Source organism: Thunnus albacares, chromosome 13 (genome assembly GCF_914725855.1).
Source record: "Thunnus albacares chromosome 13, fThuAlb1.1, whole genome shotgun sequence".
Lineage (NCBI taxonomy): Eukaryota > Metazoa > Chordata > Actinopteri > Scombriformes > Scombridae > Thunnus > Thunnus albacares.
In genome coordinates this window covers 2,947,459-2,973,035 of record NC_058118.1, presented here as the reverse complement: position 1 = coordinate 2,973,035, position 25,577 = coordinate 2,947,459, and the positions used below count along the sequence as shown (strand labels likewise).

Below are 25,577 nucleotides of genomic sequence, written 5' to 3'. Positions count from 1 at the left end.
GCATTTGAAATTTTCATACAGTATCATAAAAAGAACTCAAAGTCACTAAAGCATCTTCACTTTTACTGGCACTGCCTGGTACAATAACAGTGACAAATTAAAAAAAAAGATTTGTATCATTTATTATATATTACATATTTATGAATACGCAGGCATGAAAAGATGTGTATGTGTGTACATCCTGATACAGTTTTTATACAGAATATGAAGTGTAGCTCTTTGCTGGTAGTGTCAAAGAGGGCTTGGTAATGGTTGCTATTGAGGGCCCATTGTGTTTCCTATTATCTGGCTCAGAGCACACATGCACATTTATCTCCACAATGAAATGAACACACACACACTGTACTAGTGTACACACACTTGTTTTTTTTCACTTACACTAGGAGGACATTACATCGACTTAAATCCTCTCTCTGGGGACTCAAACTAACATTTAACCATAACCAGTACATGGCTAACCCTAACCTAACATTTACCCTAACATGAACCAAAAACTTAACCCTTGAGTTAACCAGTTTATCATCAAGCATTTGGCCCAAAATTGGCAGGTCTCCACATTTGACCATGTGAATAGATTTTACTAGACAAGACATCACATTAACTGGCACTGAAAGATAAGACTGGTGATATTTTATTTGTTTCTTATTGTCAATAAATCCCATGAACAGACCAACACCAACAATGTGTTTGTCCCTCTCTCGGTACTTTCCGACTTCTCTACCTTGTCTGTGGCACTTTTGAAGACCCAAATATTTAAAAACAGTTCACAAATATATACTTTCACTTTTTAAAAGAAAAAACTCCAGAAGAAAACTCCATTATTTCCTAAAAGGCTGGTCACTGTAGTTTTTAGCAAACATTACTCAAATAGGAGGAAATAGTGCATTTCTTGGGGATTATTTTTAACGGCATATTAATCCACATTTGGTGCTCTAGTGAGTATTTTTGGCTGCAGATGGTGTATGAGGGATTGACTCTATAGTGTGTATATTGATGGTAATGAATGGAACATCACCCAGTGCAACAGTGTGACTCAATGATGTGTTTTTAATAGTTTTTGGACAACAATGGAGCTCTATGGCACAGAGGAGTGAGATATATCAGGGGTTGGATACACACACAAGTTAGTGGATCAATTTATTGTATGTTTGGGTCTTTTTATGGTATTTGTTCATAATAAGAAAGATATAGAATATCACCAGTACTTACCCATATATCCCCTTAACTAGAACATTTCCTAAAATTAACATTAACCACAGAAATAATCTGAATTAACAATCTCCTGAACACCATCACAACCCCATGTCCTCACAAGAATAGTGGACTATCAAGAGTCAGTCCTCACAAGTACAGTTTAGCCAGACCAAACACATGGACTCACACTCATGCACACACATATCCATATGTACACTGTAGGCTTTCAAAGACTGTCAATACTCTGAGAGCATCTCGTCCTTCAGCCCTCGCACTCCAAACAATAACATCTGAATAATGATTTCTCACTGAACACAAAGACAGGCTTTGGGTCAACACAAATGGAAAAAAAACTAAGCCACACACAGTCACAGTTTGTACCAGCTCCTTACTAATTTAGCACCAAACGTCCAAACTTCTGACCCAAGGCTGGCCTGATTCTCGCCTCTTCAAACTCCTTGTGGAAGCACTAAACAGACTACTGATCAAGGGTGCTGCTTTTTTATATTTTAAGTATCATTACTCAAATTCAGTTACCATGGTGACACTTGAGGAGGTGTTTCTGCCCTTGCCACAGAAAAAATGATAGGTAATTGGTAGTCTCCCTTTGTTTCCGTGGCAACAATAACTAAGATGTGCCATCCGCTCCTTTTCTTACTTCCTTTTCTTTCTCTTCTTGGTGTCCATTCTAAAGCTAAACGTGGACCTGTCGTCCCTGTTGGACAGCGAAGACAAGAAGTCCAAGAATAAGAGGGGGGTCCTGCCCAAACAGGCCACCAACATCATGCGCTCCTGGCTCTTTCAGCATCTCATGGTGAGGCAGAGAAGGAAGCTATGGGTGAATGGGTGTGTGTGCATTAAGCTGAAATGGTCATTTCCTGGCCTTTTCAGTGGAAGTGTTTTTGAAGCAGTAGCTATGGATGCAGGAGAAGGAAAGGATGATGTATGAGATGTATATGGGAATTAAAGATTGAATGCTTGTTTCCTGTATTGTCAGAGAACATTTCGGTGTTCAGAGGTTTTACTCATTGGTTTAACATGAGATGTCAATATTAAGTCAAATGCAGTGACTGAGAGCAAACTGTTTGAAAATTGAGATGGTGTTTCTTCCTTCTTCTAGCACCCGTACCCAACAGAAGATGAGAAAAGGCAGATTGCAGCACAAACAAGTCTAACCCTTTTGCAAGTCAACAACTGGTAAGATGCTATATTCCTGTAAGGAGAATGACAGTATCACCAGAGTCATAGATTCATTATCTGCACATGTAGAGAGAAAGACAAGTATTTGTAGTAGAAATATATCTGGAGGCTTTCCTTAAATTGAGCTTGAGTGTACTGGAGCTCCTCAGCACATTGCTGGCACTGTGGCGCCATCTCCTGGTCATATACATCAAATACACCACAGACCAAATTACGCCTCTTTTCCTCTGTGTTTCTCTCCTATTCCAACATAATTTATCCACAAAGCCATTTCATGACAGTCATGCTCATTGTCTTGATTTGAACAAAGGTCTGAATGTATGTATTGAATGTATGTATGTACAGAAACAGCCTTGGTGAGTTATTAGTGACTTAAGAATAAATAGTCACAGAGTTTCTAGTAGAGTTTCTATTTTAGTATTACTGGATCTAAGTGTGGCATTTGACACGATTGATCATGATATTTTAATGGAGAGGCTTGAGAGGTGGGTTGGCCTGTCTGGGTCAGCACTGGACTGGTTTTTGTCATACCTCAAAGGACGTGATTTTAGTGTTTGTCTTGGGAATTTTAGCTCCAAAAATAAAATGTATCACGTGTTTTTCCCCAGAGGTCAGTTTTAGGCCTATTGTTGTTTAGTTTGCCCTTGTTGCCTCTGGGCCAACTTATCAAGAAACACAATGTGTGATGCCATAATTGAGCTGATGACACGCAACTATATGTTTCCCTGTCCCCTGATAATCTGAGCCCTGTTGACATACTACAAGATATGTAGTAGCATAGTGATAACTGGATGTCTAGTAATTTTTTACAGTTAAACAGTGACAAGACGGCAATCCTGGCTATCAAGGCATAGGTTAAGGGACAGGAAATCACTTTTAAATTTTCACAACTGTCTCTGGAAAGTGTCACATAGGTCAAAAACCTTGGTGTCATCCTGGATGCTGACCTCACTTTCCAGAGCCACATTAACAGCATAATTAGAACTGGATCTTATCATTTAAGAAATATCACGAAGGTGAGGAGCTTTTTATCCCAGGAGGACACTGTAAAACTCCTCCATGCTTTTGTTTTCAGTTGGATAGACTACTGTAACATGCTGCTCACAGGAACACCTAAAAAACATCTCAATCGACTGCAGCTACCCCAGAATGCAGCTGCTGGAGTTTTAACTAGAAATAGTAAATATGACCATCTGTTTTAAAATTTTAATGCTTGTTTGCCCTACATGGTCTGGCACCCCAAGATCTCTCTGACATGCTTGTGAGCTATGAACCAGCTAAACCCCTCAGGTCATCTGGTTATTCCCTGGGTCTCCACGAAAACTGGTGAAACTGCTTTTAGCTTTCATGCTCCAAGCCACTGAAACATCCTACCCAGTCTTGTTAGGTGTGCTCCAATGCTATTATCTTTTGAAACTTTTGAAACAGCGCCTCTCAGCAGTCTGGTTTGCTGGTCTTAATTATTATTTTATTTTATTCCTACTGTTTTTAATGGTTTTAAACCCACATGTCTTATTATTTTTTACTGGTCGCTTAGTGGTCTTAATTATTTTACTTTATTTTATTCCTACTTTCTTAATGGTTTTTAACTCACATGTATTATGTATGTCTTTGTTTTAATTGTGTTTGCTCATTTCTAACGTTTTATCTTGTACACTATCCACATACTTTTTGTGGATGCAGCATCTGTGGTAGCTCACACTCTGTGAAGCACATTGTGCTTCCACCTGCAATGAAATGTGCGACATAAAGTTTTTCTTGCTGGCTTGCTAACTCTACATCAACCCCACCCCCTCATCCCTCATCCCTGCCTCTTCCTTGCAGGTTCATCAACGCTCGTCGGCGTATTCTCCAGCCTATGTTGGATGCCAGTAACCCTGACCCAGCTCCCAAAGCGAAGAAGATGAAGTCCCAGCACCGTCCCACACAGCGCTTCTGGCCCGACTCCATCGTGGCTGGAGTTCTGCAGACGCACAGATCTCAAACAGGAAACAACTCAGACAGTACGGCAACAGTTTCCAAGAAATAAAAAACACAAACTCACTCCAAGTTTTTTTTTTTTTCCGAGCTTCTTAATTGTACTTGTAATTTTTCTTTAAATACAGAAAACACAGGCATGAAAGTTGAAGAAGTGAAATTTGATCTTGTGTGTTTAAATCTTCACCACTAGGTGCCACTATAGACTCTTTCCTTTTATTTATGTGGGGAAGTGAGAAGATGAAGTCAAGAACAGATAGCAACATATTCTTGAATAAAATCTGTATTTTTCATACAAGAATCATAAGTTGGATCTGAGTATTTAAAAGTACATGGAGTCTACATGTCTTGAAAATAGTTAGATAAAGAAATAGTGATATCAGAAATCATGTCAAAATCCCATTTTAGGTCTTACATTTTAGTCATTGGGTGTAATTTATTGGTTCTGTTACCTGCTATCTCTGTACTGCACCTGTGATCAAAACTAAATTTCTTCATTGTCATACATAGGATAATTCTTCATTCTGCACATAAATCAGGACCTTATTTATACTTTTGCTGCCTGAATGCACATTTTAATAAATACTGTGTAAGAATGAAGAAATGTAGAAGTCTGTCTGTCTGTCTTGGAATGGATTTGGTCTGTTATTGGGTTTATAAATGCGTGCCACACCCTCACCCCTGCTCTTTCTCCCGACTCCCCCCAGACCCGCTGAGCATGGACAGCCTCCAGTCGCTGTCGTCAGACTCAGCCACCCTGGCCATGCAGCAGGCAATGCTGGGAGCTGACGACTCCATGGACGGCACAGAGGAGGAGGACGAAGAGGAGGAGGAGGAGGAAGAAGAGGAAGGAATGGAAGAGGAGGAAGAGGAGGAGGGAGAAGAGGAAAATGACAGGGGAAGGCAGATGTCTGGTGGAGGAGGCGGAAGGAGAGATCTGAGCATGGAGCACAGAGAGGAACTGGAGTAGTCAGAGAAGAGGGGAAGACTGTATGAACTTTAATCTCACTTGTCCCCTTAATACGGCAAATGCTGCCTCATTCAAACTCAACTAGGATGGCTCTGATGCTAAGTGACTCTTGAGAGCATGTAAGGGTGTATTAGGTTTTCTCCAGATTCATCAGAGACTCTTCTGCAGAGCCACGATGGAGTCTAATCAGACACAATGACCATCATGATCATGATTATAGAGGACGAATATTAGTTTAATGATGAATATGTGTTGTTTCATTTTAATATAGTACGTCTCCATGCAGTGAGCACCAGAAATATTTGGATAGTAGCACATTTATTACTATGGAAAGAGATGGCACAGGAACCAGGAGGTTGAAAAGATTACTGTCAGTTTAAATTTGAACCATGTTAGGAACTATGACATTTTGAGGCTGTTTGAAATCTCACACAGATTACAGTGAACTGAAAAATGAAATGCTGGACAGGAGAATGCACTGACAAGACAAAGTACGAGGAGTCAGAAAACTAAAAATCTTTGCACAGTGAGATTTTTCTTGACAGTATATGTAAAACAACTATTTTCTGAATGCAATCTGTCCAAATATTTTAGCATCATAAATGAGATACAAAAAGGGCTGCAGCTTTTTGAACAGCTCATTTGAAAGTACTCTCAATTTTTAACTAACAGTCTACACTTTGACTTTGTGTGCCATCTAGCTTCCTTGAGGAGCTAAAAGAAAGGGAGGGAAAAAAGGTGTGATGCTGTCCAAATATCTGCAGAAGTGACTGTATACGTTGGCTTATACTGCTGGGACATCATCCATGCCTATTAAATGACTCATAGGTTCTCAGGTTGAACAACACTCGCGTGTTTCTTCCTCATGAGCGAAACACTTGACTCATCGCTGCAGCAAACCTTTTCGAGCATGACTTTTGAAACAATCTTAGTTAATTTTTTTCCTTGTCCCATGAGCAAAAACAACTGTAGTAAACCAGTGTATACTGACTGCACATATAGTATGTATATTGGATTTTTCATATGTTTGCATTCTAGTGTTGAAAGTTTGCATATTTATTCAGTTTTTTTTTCCGTGTGACCAGAGGGTAGCTCAAGAACGACATAATAATGATGGTTGCTTCTGCATATCATGAAGATATTGCAAAAGATAACGTTTTCGAGTACATGATGGCCACGCACACACTTGACTTCAACCATCAGTTCTTAGAAGATTGCTTGTATATTTTTTGTGACCTTGGGTGATTCTGTCACAAAAAAAAAGAGCATGGCAAGCACTGCCGGTCACTACAAACTTTTCTCACCCGCATCTCAACATTGAGAGAAATCACTCACAGATGGCCAGTGACTTTGGAATCCCCAACCGACAGAGCCAATGTCATTTACTGACAAACTTTTTCATTGAGGAATTTCGAGGAAAACAAGAAAGAGCAAGAAAGGAAAAAAAACTCAGTAGTAACATCTCTTTCAATTTTATGTGAAGGATTTTGAAGAAACTGTGAAACAATTTCAGCTCTCTGTTTTGTACTAAAACATAAACTGGAATCACTCGTTTCTAATGTGAAGATGTCTAGAAAAAGAAACCCATGTTATATTGAATGTTCTGACTGTTCATTGTGAAGTATGTTGCTCATTAATATTCTTTTCTCAATTGCTTTTTTTAAATGGATCTTCCAGAGCAAGTGACAGACAATAGGGAATATTTCTATTTCATTTGTACACTTTGTTGTCATAATCTATTGTGTTTCAATAGACCAATTTTAATAATTAAAACATGTAAAGGTACTGATTTTGACTGATGCATATGTTAAGGCTGAACAAACACATGCTGGGATATAGATCCCCACACAGGAGGAAGGCAGTTTGATTCATGAAAATATTTAAAGAAGAAAAGCACTATACAAAAAGAACAATTAACATGAATATTGTTCCCAATTACAAATATCTAAGCCAGTATCACAGTAGAGAATGATTTACGTGTGTGTGTGTGACATTTCAAAACCCTCTCAGGCTCTGCTTCATTGTGACATATTTACAGATTACAGAGTTGGTCTAAATAGTTAGTCTAAATATTGGTTTAACTTCCCTCATTATCTTGTCATATGTGTAGTCTACCACCCACTCATTGCTCAAGACTGTGATTTAACTTCCACAAGCCTGTGGAAGACGCCCACCCAAACGCTCTCCCACCTTTTCAGCCGGCTACAATAAAAAGAACCCAACAGTTTTCAACCACGGGGTTTCAACGTTTGAAATGTGGATTCTGCTCCCTCGCAGTAAATGCTAATCACTACTGTGGGTGTTTGCTGCATGAGCCACATTGTATTGTTGTTGTGCAACATAACATGGCTTCAGGGTTGGGTCAAATTACTTTGCAATGTAGTCAGTTACTGAATACAAATTGCACAGCAATTTTTGTAATTAGTAACATAATCCATTGGATTACCAAAATGGATTGGATTACTTTTGGATTACTTCAAAATCAAATGTTGAAAGTATTGCATGTTACACTAAAAAAAATGGATGCACTCACAAAAAATGAATATTCTCTTTTCTCTTTAAACATCTCAAAACATTTTCAATGCAAATAAAATGCATTTTGCATATTCAGTGTTTACAGCTGGTCTAATCAAATTACCCTTACAAAAACAGTACTGGCACAAACTACAGGTGTATTGTGTGTATTCTACAACATGTGAGATGCTGTGTCTTTTGTGCAAGTTTTTGTTGCCATGGTTTTTTAATCAAAGACCACATGGAGGACTTTGCTCTTGTAATGCAAGAGGAGCACTTACTCAAAATGTTCATCTTCCATTTTCAGTGTAAATAAAAAGGAATAAAAACTCCATTATCCATAAATCATCATTAAAAAAAACAAAAACAAATACTAGTTAAGTCAACATTAACAAATACAGCAACCTGGCAACCTGAGAGGAGTAACTTACTTTGATCAAATTACCCTTACAAAAACATGCTGGCATAAACATCTACAGGTGTACTGTATTGTTTTTGTTGCTGATGTTTTTTTAACAAAGGCCACAGGGAGGAGTTTGCTATTGTAACACCAAGAGGAGCACTTGTTCAAAATGTTCATCTGTCAGACGGTTCCTCTGGAGGGTAAGGATGTTGCCACCATGGCTGAAGAGCTGTTGACACTGGAGTTTCCAGGTCCATAAGTGAAGAAATCCTCATCTAACTGTAGAATTTACACTGCTGTCATCGGACTCAGCTTCATCACCTGGGTCCAGTCGGGTTAACTCTGACACCAACACTACACATATTTCCTCTCTTTCTGCTTCTGCCAGCCACCACAAATAGAACTGTGGCATAGGTCTAGTTGCTGTTGCAATTTTTGCATCCTGACTGTTAAACAACTGTGCAAAAGCGTATCTATTGCTGCCAGGATGGTGCCAAAAGCCATGTTTCTATTAACCTATTTTTATGTGCATTTTGAAGTATCACATTAAAAAAACAAAATTCTAAAAAACATCCTCAATTTCACAAGAAAGTTTTTACGCTCACTTGAGTTGGATTTTGGAAATGTCGAAAAAGAGTTTAAGTGCAAAATGGGTGATGGAAACGCATTTGTCGAATAAATAATGACTTAGCGAACATTTAACGCACATGACTGATCAGCTGTTTCCGCTCTTGGCATCTTCTGGCCTCTCCAGATAACATGAAGCAGCTGACATGGAAGAACAATGACAACTTGCCCAGTTGAAACAAATTCCTGAAGACCTCTCTCCATTTTTCTCTTGCCAAGACAATATAACTATTTGTTTTGTTTCTGGTTTGCAACCTCTACTTCTTCTACTCTGTTTACTGGCTGATTATTTAAGTCTATACTGCCGTCTACTGATGAAACTATGCATTGCGTAGCCTAGTTTATTTGCTTAAACCAGTTAATGGAAATGCACGTAATTCACATTTTCCTTTTTCCGTCATTTCAAAAGTTCGCTTAAAATTATCTTGCGAATCTAATGGAAACACAGCTAATGGCATCAGAGAAAAAGCATGTTGCAGCCCTCTTCTCGCATAGCTTCTTAGTGTGGGTATCAGCAAAAAGAAGCAATTCTTTTCTCCTTGCAAAAGGTCAACAGTGATGATGAGTGGCTTCAAGAACTCAGCATATGCTCTCAAGAGGGCAATCTCATGGGAAAGCATCCTGGCAATCTCCAGGCGGTCACAAACTTCCCCCAGTTGTACCTCACTGAAAGATTCAACTTTTTGCAGCACATTATATTCTGAGTTCCAGCAGGTAACACATGGAACAATGAGTTTCATTTTCCCTATGTCCTCCACAGCTTCAGCAACCAATGGAGATCAGTGCGCCTTGTTCCATAAGGCTGAGCATTTGGCCATTGCACTGTAGTACACGTTGCAGTGCACGTTGGTCCCTGTGTCAAAGCTTTCACAAGATCTTTGGAGGCTATCAAATTCATTGTGAGTGATGCACATCTCTGGTGGGATGGTATAAACAGATATGGGTATAGCATCCATATCCTGGAATTCACCTTGGTCATCCACCTCATCGTGGTCATCACTTGCTGTTGAAAAAGTTTTTACAAATTTGCTACCATTATCTGTGACAGTAGCTTGGACTTTATTTTCAGTGTTATAAGCTACATGAATCTCCTATATCTTAGTAGCAACAATGTCATATGTGTGTCCACCTTGAATCCATGCATAGGCATGCACTGCCAATTTCCTCTCCAGCTCGTTGCCCTCAATCCATTGGCAAGTCATCCCAAAAAGCTCCTTTTGGAAGCTGTCCAAATATCATTTGTTGTGCATACCAAATGCACTTTGCCTAACTTTCTTGAAGTTCCTCTCTCATATGCATGTATGCCTTATCAAGCCAAGTCATCAGTGTCTTTTGGGTCATTACAGTCTTTGTCCCCACTTATGCCCTCAATTAGTTTCCTGAACACATGCTGTTACAATAAAGAGAATGACTGGACATTATCCACAATGGAACTTAAGACATGGGAATTTACTCTCCATGAGTCTGCTGAAAAGCATTGCTAGGTCCTGAAGCCTCTACGTCAGCTCTCTGTGTGCTCTTTGTAAATTTCCCAGCATGTTTTCTCTGAAATACATACATGGAAGGAAAAAATGTCATTGTTTAATCATAAATCATTAGAAATAATATGTTTATCCTATTACTTTTAAAATAACTGAAAATGTGTTCAACTTCATAAATCATAAATTGACTTCTGACTAGTACTACCCTAGTACAACTTGGTATCACACCAAAGCATGTTATACACCTGCTGGTCCACCATGTCAGTGTCACGTTTTGCCTTGCCTAGGCATGAAAAGTACACATATGTACATTAGGAGCATTTTCTAATATGACGCCTCTATCAGCAATAATCAGCAGGACAACATGATTTCTCAGTGCTTTCCAAAACCATTACAAAACACTGTTAAAAAATAAAGATGTTTTATGGTGTGACAACGTTAAGGTCTGGTTAGGTTTAGGCACAAAAAACACTTGGTAAGGGTTAGAGAAAGATCATGGTTTGGGTTAAAATGATCACTTGAAACATGGTGTGGGTTAAAGTTAATACATCCTTAAAGTCAGGCAACCTTCATTTTCATGGCAACAGTAAACACCACAACAATCGTAGTTACAGTTTTTAAAAACAGTTGGAAAGGTGACACTCGCTCCAGAGGAACCGCAGTTGGAGACGGGAGTATCACATTTCTCAAGACATAGGCTATTTTCAAGATCCAATATCCGTAATTTGCTTGGTATTATACGTTAGCTAATGAACCATCATAAAACATATTACTGTGGCAGACGCAAATGAGCTGATGAGCATGAAAATGGTTGAAACAAAATTCTATACCCCCAAGCTAAACCCATCCTGCATTTTTCTGCAACGTTAGCTGGCTAACATTAGCTGGTTGATGTTAGCTATGCTAGGCTAACTGAGAAGGAAACTTACCTCTAAGTGTTTCTTCAGATTTGAAGTTGAGGTCTTTGTGGATGACAGCAACTTTATTTTTGGCTTGCACAAATTGCGCAGGACATAGATATCCTTGTGTTGCACATTTTTGAAGTTGAAGTGATGACAATATTGCCAGAAATGGAAGGCTGTTTTGAAGGGACTGCTGCTGCTTGACACTTCCATCCATTGAATCAACACCATTCATTTCTCTCCGGTCAGGGCTGCCACAAAGTGGAGCACTTGGCTAAGAAGCGCTGTATGTCAGACGCACTTTTCATGAGTTAATAGAACATTGGTTCTCATGAAAAAAGTGTATTATTTTTAAAATTGACATATTTTAAAGATGTAATCAAGTAATCTTTGACAATGTAACTATAATCTATAATCTACACAGTTTTGCAAATGTAATCTGGGCTGATTATAGTTACTATTTTTTGTAATCTGATTACACATCCAATTACATGTAATCCATTACTACCCAACATTGCATGGCTTGTACATTTGTGTATAATTGCATATTTGCATTGTTTTCTACCTCCTCCCCCCCAACCCCCAGCAACGCTTATTAAATATCAGTTATTGCATACCTCTACTGCTACTTTTCTCCTCCTTCAGATACATTTCCTAGTCTGAGGAATTTGAATTGCAGTGGCTTTTGGGAATATGCGATGAGGTGATTAGGTACTCAATATTGCCATAAGGAAGCAATTCTGTGGGCATCACAACATTTTTTCTGTAATTATTCCACTTATAGGTCAGATAAGCAGAGCAGCTAAACAGTAAGAACACCTGCTAGAATGAGATAAAATGTAAATATAATAATCTATCTCATACAGTAGCTAAAGTAGGCATTTTGATTTATCATGGGACTAGCTCAGTGATGGACTGTCTGGGATCAAAAAACGGACCTGGCATTTGCAACAGACCGGCCCTTTTCAAACGCAACACCAACCCCACCCAAACGTTAACATAAAAAGCTTGAGATAAAACCATACAGACTGACTAGAATGCAGAAATTCACAACACAAAACACACACTCAAACAACACACTACAATCGCTACAGTCTTTGACAAATGCCGACAACAATTTAACACAATCTGAGAGCATCAGATCGCTAGGTGCTACGACATGATACTCTCCACTAAAGGCACATTCAGCACAAATACATAGGCTTGACATAAAGGCACACAGTACGTAATAATACAGCAGCTCCACCAAAACATGAAAAGAGCCATGCACAGCCAAAGTGTACATTACAGTAGCTTCATCAGAATATGAAAAGAGACAGATTGAAGAACTAAAGCCTTGTTGTACTTCATAACATATGAAAGTAAGCCTACTTACTGCTTTGAATTGTTTTTTTGTTTTTTTTAATTTAATTTAATTAATTTATTTATTTGTCTATTTGACACTGCTGGGGTCGCAGCTCAAAGAATAAGGCTAAAATTGTCATACATAAGAATACATCTAAGCAACACATTAATTTAATGGAATACAAAAATGTAATTATAGTCAGATCTACTCACGCTCTAATGATGGGGCAGTGATATAATAAGATTCAAGATTTATTTATTATTATCATTTTACAACACAAGTTGTATCATGAAATGTAGTTTGTAGTCCCTTTATGCTACTCACAAAAATGGAAATTATATAAATGGATTAATAAATAATAAGCCAGAAAATAAAACAATATGTTTATATTGGAGTGCGGAGGATGAATTGCGGAGTCTCACAGCCTGAGGAAAGAAGCCGCTCTGTAGTCTGGTGGTACAACAGCAGATACTTCTGTATCTTTTGCCAGACAGCAGCAGGGTGAACATGCTGTGGCTGGGGTGGGTATTTTGTTTTAGTATCCTCACCTAACCAATATCACTGATGCTTGGTAGATGGGTACCAATGATGTTCTGGGTGGTTTTAATCACCCGCTGCAGAGCCTTCCTGTCTTGGGCCGTGTACAAAAAACAGTACCACCTCTCTCTATCAGCGGTACCTTCAGGCAGAGAATCACATCAGCAGCAGAAAACAGAGGACAGGATGAAGAACTGCCTGCACAGAGAGCAGCTGCACATACACGCTGTACAGTGCCAGAAACAGGTTGTGATAACGAAAAGGAAAAACTATGAAATCGGGAGATTAACGGGAGTAATTACCAATCAAGAGCACAGTGGGAGAAAGGTTTAAAAATAGGGAGACTCCCGTGAAAATCAGGAGTGTTGGCAAGTTTGAGTATGTTGGAATTTGGGCACCTGAAAAAATCGTATTGAGCATCCTCTGAAGCCACACTTGCACCTGCTACTACACTCACCCCTCCTGCTTCAGTTGCCTCCGGCTCTTTTAATCCACTTTCCTATGGAATAAAATTAGAGTCATAAGTATTGAAGCTGTGTATCACCTTATCTGAATGTGTCAAAACATTTTGTATAAATATATTCAAATGTGTGAATGTGTAAAAAATACACGAACAAATAGATTTGATTTTTGAATCCATAAGGAGATCTGTAACTGTGCATGACATTTTGTGAACAAATGAAAAAGTTTTGCACACATAATTTCCAATGTGTGAGTGCATAAAGAAGATTTGCACAATGGTTTGCACTTACACATCAGGTTTGTAGTTACACGTCTATCGGTTTGTGCATGAAAAAAGTTCACACAGAACTCGTTGTATGTGTGAATCCCGAGTTTACAGCTATGAATTAAACCTACAAGTACAAATACTTTTGTCCCACTTTTGACACTTCCTCCCGAACAGTCAACAGCAATGCTCTGAAACACTGAAAGTGAAATGTGTATAAAAAATGCACAATTTAAAATAGGCCTTGTTTATAGGACAAAGCAATGTGGATGATATTTTAAAGTAACCTCAGGAACCACTGTTTAATTCAGCACATATTTTGTAGGTAAATGTGGACTTATATGACTAGTTAATAAGCGATCCATCACCAGTCATTGTTATGTTGAATTGTTGTTTTTTTCCATCGGAGTTTGGTGTTATCATTTCTCTGCTGAAGAGTCTGCTGTTGGCTTCATTTTCACTGTCACTCTTGGAGCAAAAGCCTCTAATTCCATGCATTTTGGTGAAGTGCTGCTCAGCAAATGCTCTTCCTCTGCCTGAGAGCTACCAGCCAAACAGCACCAACTCTACCTGTCAACAGAGACTTCAGCTGGGTTTGAAATAACTCCTTGAGCACTACTGTTGACTGAAAATGGCCCCATTCACTAGTGACAGTGGGTTATTTGTGAATCCCAGTTGTCTCCGAGTTACTAGACGAGTTATTTCAAACCTAGCTGAAGTGCCCATTGACATATAGCAACTGACATTGGCTGGCCACCGCCTCCAGCTTCAGCACCAACTATTTGGTGCATCGCCTCAGCACCATCCCCCTTTTCACTACCTACATTGAGGGGATGATGGGAGAATGTGTTTATTAAAAGGTGCAATTGGGCCAATCTCAGATATTTTGGGCTGAATGCATAAAATAACTTTTTGAATCAAAATCCTCAAAGACAAAATTATTATTATTTTTTTTATCAATGCAACGACCCATTCTGAGCAGCCCAAGCAGCCCATAGTTGAGCGGTCCTTCTGGCATTTGCCAAATTTCCAAATGGCCAGTCCGTCACTGGATTAGCTACAGCAGGAGAACTGGTCATAAATCATTCACTAGTGTATTTTTTTATTAATACACAGGCAGGTTGTTGCTGGTGTACTGTGGTTCACTTTAAGCACTTCAAGGTTCAGTTCTTACAATTCTTTATAATGCAACAGTGGTCAGCTACAATCATTATTTTAATATGAATATGTTTAAATATGATATAAATGGTGGTTTAGGTTTTTTTTCTGTGACTGTGTGTTTGTTATACCCCCTGGGAAGGTTACCAGTCCATCACAGGGCCGATAGAAAACACAGCCACCTCATTCATTTGACACATTCTTGATAACTTTGTCACATGAAAGCAGTATTTATTCTGTTTACCTTGTGACAGTCTTGACAAAAGATTTTTTTTTCTTTTACAGAATACAATGAAACATGTATTCTCCAACAAATCCTCCAACTTTAACAATAAAATAAATTGCTGGTCCATGCACTACAAAATGATACAGATGTGTTTCTGATCTGACTGTCTCTATCTGTGGATGTCTCTTGTTTTTCTGCATTGAATGTTTTGTCAGAGTTATGGTTATTTGCTTTAAATGTGCCAATTCATTTTGAACGAGCAAGGCCAATGGTGAAACTCTAACACTCAGCTGGTTGACCAGTGGTGTAACTAACTGACTGACTGACTGGATGACTGACTGACTCACTCACTCTCTCACCCACTCTCTCATAGACAACTGCGGTTATAGGCTGGTCCGTGGCCAGTCCAGCCAAAAAAACGTAATGTTATTTTGGAGCACTTGCTGAAACGACTGATTCAGTCATTTTCCAAAAGCAGCATCCTCATACCAACACCCCCATGCATGTCTTTTAATGCAGGGCTGTGTTTAATCTGATTGGCCTACATAGAGAAACAGTGTCATGTACCCAAGTGTGATCCAACAAGTCCTCATATGTACCTAAAAGACCTAAAAGAAATTAGTCATTTCCTTTCAACCTTGTCATAAAAATGATACAAGCACCTTCTGATCTGCAACTATGATTAAATCATTAATCCACTGAAGACACTATCTCTGCAGCTCTGCACATAGCCCTCTCCCACCTGTAAAACATAGATCCTTACAACAGAATGCTCTTCATCGATTAAAGCTCAGCCTTTAATACAGTCCTCCCCCACAAACTCACAAACAAACTGTACAACCTTGGCCTGAACCACACACTCTATGACTGGCTGTTAGATTTCCTCAGACCACAATCTGTCAGAATTGGAAATCTAACTTCAACCAATGTGATGATGAACACTGGCACCCCACAAGGATGTGTTTTCAGCCCATGCTCTATATACTATTTACCTACAACTGCGTCGCCTCACACAAGGACAATTCTGAAATTTCCTGACACCACAGTCGGTCTGATCACTGGGGATGACGAAACAGCATACAGGAGAAAGATGGCAAGTCTAGTGACATGGTGTGACAACAACAACCTCTCTCATGGAGATGATAGTGGTCATGAGGAAGGAGAGAAGACCTCATCAACTGCTGACAATCCATGAGCAGCTTTAAATTCCTGGGCATCCACATCAGTAATGACCTCACCTGGACATGTAACATCACCCAGCTGGTCAAGAAAGCACAACAGTGGCTGTACTTTCTAAGGAGACTGAGGAAATTTGACATGTCAGAGGTTTCTCAGCAACTTCTACAGTTGTGTCTTGATCAGCCGCATCACTGTGGTATGGGAACAGCACCGCCATGCACCACAAAGGCCTGCAGAGAATGGTAAAGACTGCTGAGAAGATTGTCAGGGTGCCCCCACCAGCTCTGCAGGACATCTACCACCAGTGAGCCCATAGAAGAGCCTGCAGCATCATCAAAGAATCCGCTAACCCCCAACACAGGGTTTTTACACTTATGCCCTCTGGCAGGACCAACAGAAGTGTGAAATATGGAGGACCTCTAGGCTGAGGGACTTTTATCCTGCGGCCATCGCACTGATCAACAGATCCAAACCACTGCCCCTGCCCCCACCCTAACCCACCTCAACACACAGGAAGCTTCACTCTGCTCCCCTCCTCCACACACACACACACACACACACACACACGCAGATGCACATACACACACCTTACTGCACATTCACAGACATTTACCGACTGTCTGTATACAGAATTTTGCACAGATCTTTCGTCAACTAATACTACTCTGTATATCGTATATGTACAGTGGGTTTTGTTGAAAGCAGCTGCCTGCTGTGGCTGGAAATTATACTGATGAGAGCTGTTAGAGTGAACCAAAACAGGACAGTTGTGAGCCAGAAAACTAAAACAATGAGCTGAAAGATGCTAAAATACTCTGTGGAGCATTTAGAAGCTAAAGAGACATATTTCCCTCAGGAGTTGGTAGAGAGCAAAAACAGAGCTAAAAGAGTGAATATTAGACTTACATTCACCAGGTGAACACAAACATGACTGTTATTAAATGCTAGTACTGCTTTGTATCTGCTGGAGGTGTAGATAGCAACTGTTTGCTATGCTAACATGTTAGCCATATCATCTTCAACTGAGAAATTGTTTCAGTGTTGTGTTTACAGCCGTAAATACAAATCAGTTAATTCTGGTTTAAGGTCTTTTTTGTGTAGGCATCTAAAACTATGTGGTTCAGGTCATCAATTCTGGATATGACCACTTGAGGTCACTTGTCAGAAAAATGTCATAAGACAATTTTTGTTGTTGTTATTTCATCTGTGTTCCTCTTGATGTTTTCAGAGACTCTTATAGACTACAATGTTCTCCTCTGTATCTCAGATCCACTCAAACAAAAAGGATTTTCACACATTGTTAGTTTCTCTCTCTCTGTAAGACATGTACTGCAAGGTCAGAAAGAAGAACATTGCTGTTGTATGGTACAGTATACAGCAGTAGCTCTGAGGTTGAAGAGCAGTAAAAATAGTCTCAGAATGACAGAGGCTGAAAAAGCCACTGAAAGCAATGGTTCACTTGTTTGAAGTGGGCCAGAGCCATCGTGCTTCACAGCATGGACAGAGCAGAGAAACACACATATACACACTCACACACACACATAACTACATGGCCTAGTGTTCAGTACTGGAGGTCTGCTGAAGTCAGTGCCATCTGGGCGCCTACATGCTCCCAGATGTCCCCTCTGTAATTAGAGCCAGACCCAGCTCGGCCTGGTCCAGCCCAAATCCAACCTCTCATTTACAGAGGCCCTCCCTGAATACATAAGGAGCTTCCCAGCACCGTGCAGGCCTTTAGAGAAACTCTTTGGCTCTGCAAACATATTTTCTAATAGTATTACCAGAGAAAGCTGGAAGACTTCAGGTAAGATGGCAATAGCTCTCACCGTATGCTGTCTCAGATAAAATGTGATGTGTTGTAGAAAGAGGACATTTCCTGGAAATAATGTTAATTGCATTTCTGATTGAATTTACACCTAATTGGGAGAGCAACACACCACTCTAGAGATTTTCTTTTATCATTGTAGATTTATAGGCATTTCTGCTTTATTATATGACATATAGTAACAAATGACAAGCAAGATAAGATAGTGAAAAGCAAGCAGTGATGTGCGACAAGGTCATGACTCTGATTTTTACTTACAGCACAGAGAGCACATGATATCTCCCTTTTCTACTTGACTTTTTCAAAAAAGACCTTTTTTCTTATCATTGGGTAGGTGTTCAAAATGTCCATCGCCCAGGCGGCGGCCAAGGCCATGCTATCTGATGCCCTGCTGCAGGACGGCTCCGGGTTAAACCGGATCAACCACCTGGAGCTGGAGCTTCCTCTGGACAAGGTCATCAAGTTTGTGTCTGTCGGCCTTCCACTGGTACTGGTCTGCATGGCCTTCGCCCGCGAGGTCTCCTTGGGTGAGCAACTCTCTGCCTCTGTCCTTTTTTTAAACCGTGTTAGGACATTTGTTTTGTATTCCATTTGCTTTTGCTCCTAATTATAGCCTATATTCATGAGTGCTCATTTTTTATTCCATGGTCGTATTTTGGCTTTGCGGTTTTTCTGTGTTTAAACTTCACTGTTACGCAGTGTCCTCTGTAAAGTAATCATGTACAGTTTGTCCTTGAATGGCTTATAATTTACTTGCTAAACTGTATTTAGTTGAACTTGTGATAAGGAGGGATATTATACATATATTATACATAATATAAACATACTTATTATTCCTGTGGCCCATTGTAGTTAATTCAAAGTTGATACAAAGGTCTAGACAAAAAATGTTCATGTGCTGAAGCTCAGTCCTTCACCCAAATGTGTTATAAATCTTAATCCATGACAAATGAGCATATCTCTTTGCGCTCAGATACATCTCCTCATCTCTCACATTTCCTACTTGAGGAAACTAAATATTAAGAGCAATAACAATGAGAGCTATAATTACACAGTACTTTCTTTAAAAAAATTGGAGTGCTATGAAGCAAGAGGGCAAAAACACTTAGACAAGGCCTATCATAAAAGGACATTTAAAAATACATTAACTGCTGACTCCAGTAAGACCTCCTCAATACAATAGATACCTACCAGTAGCAGTAATGATATGACAACACAAACTCACAATAGGCTTCCATGTCTATTCAGCAGTGGATCGACTGGTCTGCTGTGTCTTTTTATTGTCTGAACAGTTTTGGATCAGAGAGAAGAACATGTTTTGAGTGAAATCTGATGGTTATTCACATGAAATAAGCCCACAGCTTGTCTGTCCATTCAAAGAACTGACAAAAGCACAGCTGACAATCCAGAGTATACGTGGCAAGTGTACAGCACAAGTCTGTTGCTGAGGAGACTGACTCCCTTGACTTTGAACTAAACGTTGTCTCTCCAGAGCTGGTCTGCAATCAGCCTGATGCTCCTGATGCTAATTGCCATGGGGGATGATTGAGAGCAGCGTTCACTAACGCTGGCACGCTGTAATTACAAGGCAAGTTCTTCTGTGGCAGCTCCCCTCCATTTGAGTCAAATGAGAGGATATGTTGATTAACCAGAGGGGGGGAAGGGAGGGGGGGCGTAGAACATGATGTGGTGTCGGGGCACGCGGCTCAACTGATGGATCTTGGCTGCCTATCTGCCAAGTTGTCAGTTTCACAACAGGGCTTGATTGCGCTGCTGTCTGGAGTTTGGTTTACTCGCACCTGGACTCTCAGCCAAGAATTCTTGTACAAAGCACAAATATGGGGCTGATCTGCCAGTGTTAATTGGGGAGTGGGAGTAGGAGATAGGAGCAGTGGCAGAAATTTAGGCTCCCTCTCTTTGCCAAATGGCTCACAGGGGTGGGGAGTTGAGGGGGAGAAAATTTTACCAGATTCCATGAGAAGGCGTGTGCTGTCGTTCTTTATTTGGGGTGACTTGTCAACGCATGCGCCCACACATGCACTCCAAGCAAACTGGAAAAATAGATTATCACAGTAAGCTGCATGAAGACATACAGTGGTGTCAGGTAGTATTGGAACTCTAGCACTCACCATACCCTCAATAACATTACTTTCTCTTGGCTCATTTGCTAATCTACATTTTTGCACCATTTTATTTGAGCAAATTATAGTCATTGCTTCGCCATGACGTCTTAAGGATTTTGTTAAGTGACAACTCTGGGGACAGAAAAAATGGCAGATTCTTACAAAACTGTTTCAGAAATCATATATTTAACACTTCTGCATTATGTGAGTGCCAATAATGGTTGACAATGCTTGCCCACTTTGTATACCAAATACTTATACATTAGTTTCACCACAACAGCCTCCAATAAAATCCACTTTCATTTATGATTTCAATATATCATTAAAATCACAAAAATTGGAGCAAAATCTACTATAAATGTAGCATGTAATGTTTACAAAATATTTTCATATATCTTTTAATATATGAATAATAATATATATAGCTCTCTTTCCTGCTGAAGGGAAGTTTCTCTGTGCTCATCTTAAATCTGAGTTTAACATGTGCACCTGTGAGCATGATTTGTGACATCACTAGTTTGTAGCCAATTGTGGTCCAGTATACAACTTACACAAGTGTGATGTGGAAACTTAAAGTCTCCAGTGCACATACACTGAAAACTGACTTTCCAGTAATGAAAGAGACATTATGTTGTCCACTTGAACTTAAAGGTAATTGAATTTTTTTGTGGTAAAACCATGTTAGACACAAATTATTAGTCAAAGCAGAGTATTTTTTATATGTTTTGACATGTCTGGAGGGAATCCTTTAAATTAACATTGTTAACTATATCAGACGCTACCCAACATAGACAATGAATGTTAAGTTGGAGTTCAGTAGCAGTCTAAAAACATGCTTTAACCTCTTTCTATCTTTCTTTAAATATCTATAATATTAATATCTATTCATTAATATACTCCATCATAACCTCAGCTACCATGTTTACATCTGCGGTGTCACTAACAATATGTTAAAATGTGTCCTATTAATTACACACACATACATACACACCTATAGTATGATTGAACCATGTAACGGTTGCCTATAATGAATGACTGGCAGCAGGAATCCCATCCTGACAGTAAATTAGTGGCAAAATGTTCCTACTTATAGACAGCTGGGCAGATGTGGACGCTGCTTGTAAAAATAGAAGCCCCATGTTTTTCTTGTAAGGTCTGAAGTAGGTGGGGCACACCCTTGGTGTGTTCCCTCCCAAGCTCTCTGTTTAAGGGTGGAGCACCCTTGGGAAATGACAGATGGGTGCAAAGCACGGTTTCAAGTGGTTGGACTATATGTGGTTATATCAAGGTGAACTAAATATAAGGTGGAGGAGTCCAATTTTGGAAAGGAGTCACTCATGGTTTTTAAATGCCAGGTTGCCCTTTGGAAACATATGATTTCTCCAGTGAAATTTTGTAGCACTGAAAGGAAAAGGGCACATGGAAGCTCAGATGTATGTATCTGGTGGTGTACCTCCAGCACTGAACACCGTGTGTGTGTGTGTGTGTGTGTGTGTGTGTGTGTGTGTGTGTGTGATATCAAGTGCCTGGGTGTTGCTTAGAGGTAAATTGATAAAGCAGGATCAAAGGAGGCTGCAGAAACCAATTCCCCATATTAGCAGATAATGTTACAGATCAACATTTGTTTATTCTGCAGGGCCTCAGATCAGCTGTTTCCCTCCCAGCAATTTCACCATCAAGCAGGCCAGCTATGTAGACACATACTGCTGGGACTCTCTCATGCATCATGAGTTTGACAACGATGGGAACTTTGAGGAGCGCTCTCTCTGGGTACACAAAGTAAGTTGAGAGATTCAGATCAAGCCTAGTTGACTTGTTATTCCCACTTAGTGGCTGACTGCTGGCAGATAAATGCTGAAACCTTTTTCTCCTCACTGTAACTTGCAAAACTACAGTTTTAAGTTTTAGTGTCGGTGTTTAATAGGAACCAGAGTATCTGTTTTTCTGCCAAAACCATTTGCAAACTATTTGGACCCAGTGCGCTTAACATTTAAAGCCCAGTCACAAACAGGTAAAAAATAATCCTAAATCAGAGATGGTGGATGTTCATATGTAATACTGGGTTGTGAGGCCATTTTTATGACTCACCTGCTTCTCCCAATTCTTCCCTGCCACTTTCTTTTTTCTTTCCCTCTATCTACATCTTCTCCCTGTCACTCTTTTTTTCTCATTGTCCATCCAGATGTTCCCTTACTCGCTTCTGGCTATGGCGGTGCTGATGTACCTGCCGGCTCTGATCTGGCGCCAGCTCGTCATGCCCACACTAAGCTCAGACCTGCTCTTCATAATTGACGAACTAGACCAGTCGTACAACCGCTCAATCCGAATGGCCCAGAACATTCTGGATATGCGCCAGATCACTAAGAACCCACTCACATTTCAGGCTGAGCTGCAGAGGTAAGAGACCGGTGACTGTTGGCTTGTAACATGAATATTCATTGTTCTTTATAAGTGAATCTAAAAAGTGTTTTCCATATTTATGTTTATGTTTTAACTAACCTGATCTTATAAGTGCTGATTTGCCCCCAAACCACAGCGAATGAGCCTTATTAAATGTAAATGAATGATTCCCGTAAAGAAATTGGGTCAATACAGTGACAAATAAAGATGATCTGCCAGTGAGAAATATTGCCCAAAGCTTGCTGATCGTCTGTTGCTGTCAGTTAGAATCTCTTGATAAACTAGGAAATGTGGTCTGGGAATATGAAGAGTAATGTTTCCCTCTCCCTCAGCAACTACCACTGACATGCCCTTGAGCAAGGCCTTAACCTCCAACACTCTCAGTGGAGGCCTGTTGTGGGTGTTGTGGTGAGCAGCTCCTATAGCCAGAAGTAAAAGTATAGTGGTTGCGTTGGGAGGCTCCCAGCTGGGAATGTGTGTAGCTGTATGAACATGAAGTGGGAGGAGCATGTTCTGAGTTTCTTCTCCTTGTCCAATTGCAGGGCCAAGAAGAAGCGATACTTTGAGTACCCTCTACTGGAGAGATACATGCAGTGCAAACAAAACTCCTACTTCCTTGTTAGCATGCTTTTCTTGCGTGGCTTCCTCCTCCTGACCTTCATGACAGCTGCCTGTCTCTACCTCGCCTACTTCCATCTCTCTGCCTTCCTGCAGGACGAGTTCAGCTGTTTTGTCCGCACAGGCATGCTGCGTGATCAGAACTGGGTTCCTGAACTGGTTCAGTGTAAAATGATTGGCCAGTTGGTCTTTCAGGTGATAAGTGTTGCCAACGGGGCCATCTATGTCCTGCTGGCACCCATCGTCCTCTTCAGCCTGATACGGCTCTTTGTTTGGGACACCACCTTCATCTCTGTCTATGAGCTTCTTCCAGCCCTGGATCTCATCAACCGCCGTCGTCTAGGATGCCCTCTGAATGACCTCAATGTGCTACTGCTCTTCCTGCGTGCCAATGTGGCGCACCTGAAGTCCTACGGGAAGGTGAGGGCATTGTGCTCACTGGCGCCGCCGCAGGTTGGCAACACCACCCCAGGGCAGGGCTTAAACGCAATGCTGAGCCAAGAAGAGATGGAAGAACGTGAAGAGGCTGCTATGGAGCTGGCAGAAGAGGTGGAGGAAGCCAAGGAGGAAGGGAAGCTCAACCTGGTGGATATCATGACTATTCTGGGAGCAGCACAGGGAAGAGTAGTAAACTGCAGCGAGCAGAGGCCTTTGGTGGAGGAGAATATGAGTCTCGGTACTGTAACACTTATCTACACACTCAAACGTATTCTGCTAGTGGCTATTTTTGTCTTCATCATTTGGGATGTACAGAAAATTATTAAGTGACCTCCAGACTACAGATACAGGCTCTGAAAATGAATAGCAAGCACTCTAAATATAAGGAAGCATGAGTAGTTGTCACTGAACAGACAGTGAATACAGAATAAGGTCACATCCAAGTGGACTCAAGGTAGCAGTTTATAGAGAAACCTTTGCAGCCACAGGCAGTGAATCCAAATTACATTGTTAAGTAAAATTGTTTCTCTGTATTGTTCATAACTGTTTTGTGTTGTATTTCTGTATAAAACCAAACTGAACTGCCTATATTTCTAAAAGAGTCTTTTAAAAGCTTTGGCTAAATGTAGAAGAGATGGATCTGTGGTACTTCCCAGCCCTAACTGCCCTCTCTGTCTCTTCACAGAGCCAAACCACCAGGGGTACCATGAGTTGAAGGAGACTGCACCATTTAGTCATTACTAGGCCTCCTATGGACTGAATCAATGTGATAACAATGGGGGGTGGGGGTGGGGGTGGACTCTCTAGAATAGATTTTAAAGAGTATTGTACCCACAAAGACTGTGGACACCAATCAAGGGTTTCTGCTGTCTGAAGACAAAAAAAGCCTCTTTTAGAATTACAGGGTAAATTGTTCTGGCTGGAAATGTCAATGGATGTGATGTTCAGTTTTCAGCCTCCATGCATCAGTAGTTGCCACAGACTTTCTGTCTGTCTCTTAGCTCTGTTCCATGTCTTTTTGAAGAAGTCGGTGATGGCAAGTAGTCACAGGAAAGCATGCAAGTCAAAGTGGCTCTTTCAATGAAGTATGAACAAAATTTCATCGTGACTTGTGCATTTGTTAGAAATATGAGTTCTGAAAATATGAAAGTGTGTAAATGAAGAAAGAGAAAAACACTGTTAGTGGCAACTATGGACACCAGTGTCAGTAATTTAGATGAAGGTAAGCTTAGTGAATATTGTAATTGTTGTACTTGCTTTCTTTTTTGCCTCCTTCTATTGTTATTTACTTTATCAGCAGATAAAATATGTTTTTATCTTTCTGTTATGGAAAAGTGTATTCTATGTAATTCTAAATAAATGAAGTTTGTGTAATTACATGTGTTCCCCTCATCAGTGTCTTCAATGTTCCATCGATTCTGTAAATCCCAGAAGTTTACATTATATAAAGTAGAATTCTTGACAAACAATCTTCTGAAGTAATACATCAGAAATTCTAATTCAACTGTCTGTTTAAGGACAGCAGAGAGTCACTTGTTTTTTTAGAGCTTTTATTTTTAGTACATGTAATTTCAGAGATGGGATGACTTGTGCACTTTGCTGTATGTGTGCACAATTATAGGTACTTGTCTACAAATCGTTGACGCTGACAAAATATTTTCATTTAGGTCATAGGCATAGTTATGACTTTAAAAAGCTTGGAATTTTCTTAGTTGGTAATTTACTTTATTCTT

General features: G+C 40.1%; 1 protein-coding gene across 1 annotated transcript in view; it reads left to right on the top strand.

Annotated features, from left to right (window-relative positions):
* pknox2 (pbx/knotted 1 homeobox 2) overlaps nt 1-24,520 on the top strand; it is a 119,613-nt gene extending 95,093 nt beyond the window's left edge. The window contains exons 10-18 of the mRNA XM_044371125.1: nt 1,889-2,008; nt 2,315-2,391; nt 4,219-4,397; nt 5,079-5,340; nt 6,043-6,079; nt 18,600-18,792; nt 22,025-22,167; nt 22,571-22,785; nt 23,331-24,520. Coding sequence (XP_044227060.1) covers nt 1,889-2,008; nt 2,315-2,391; nt 4,219-4,397; nt 5,079-5,340; nt 6,043-6,079; nt 18,600-18,792; nt 22,025-22,167; nt 22,571-22,785; nt 23,331-24,174 — 2,070 coding nt within the window. The 3' untranslated portion in view covers nt 24,175-24,520. The remainder of the gene's footprint in view (nt 1-1,888; nt 2,009-2,314; nt 2,392-4,218; nt 4,398-5,078; nt 5,341-6,042; nt 6,080-18,599; nt 18,793-22,024; nt 22,168-22,570; nt 22,786-23,330) is intronic.
* Nucleotides 24,521-25,577: the final 1,057 nt, after the last annotated feature.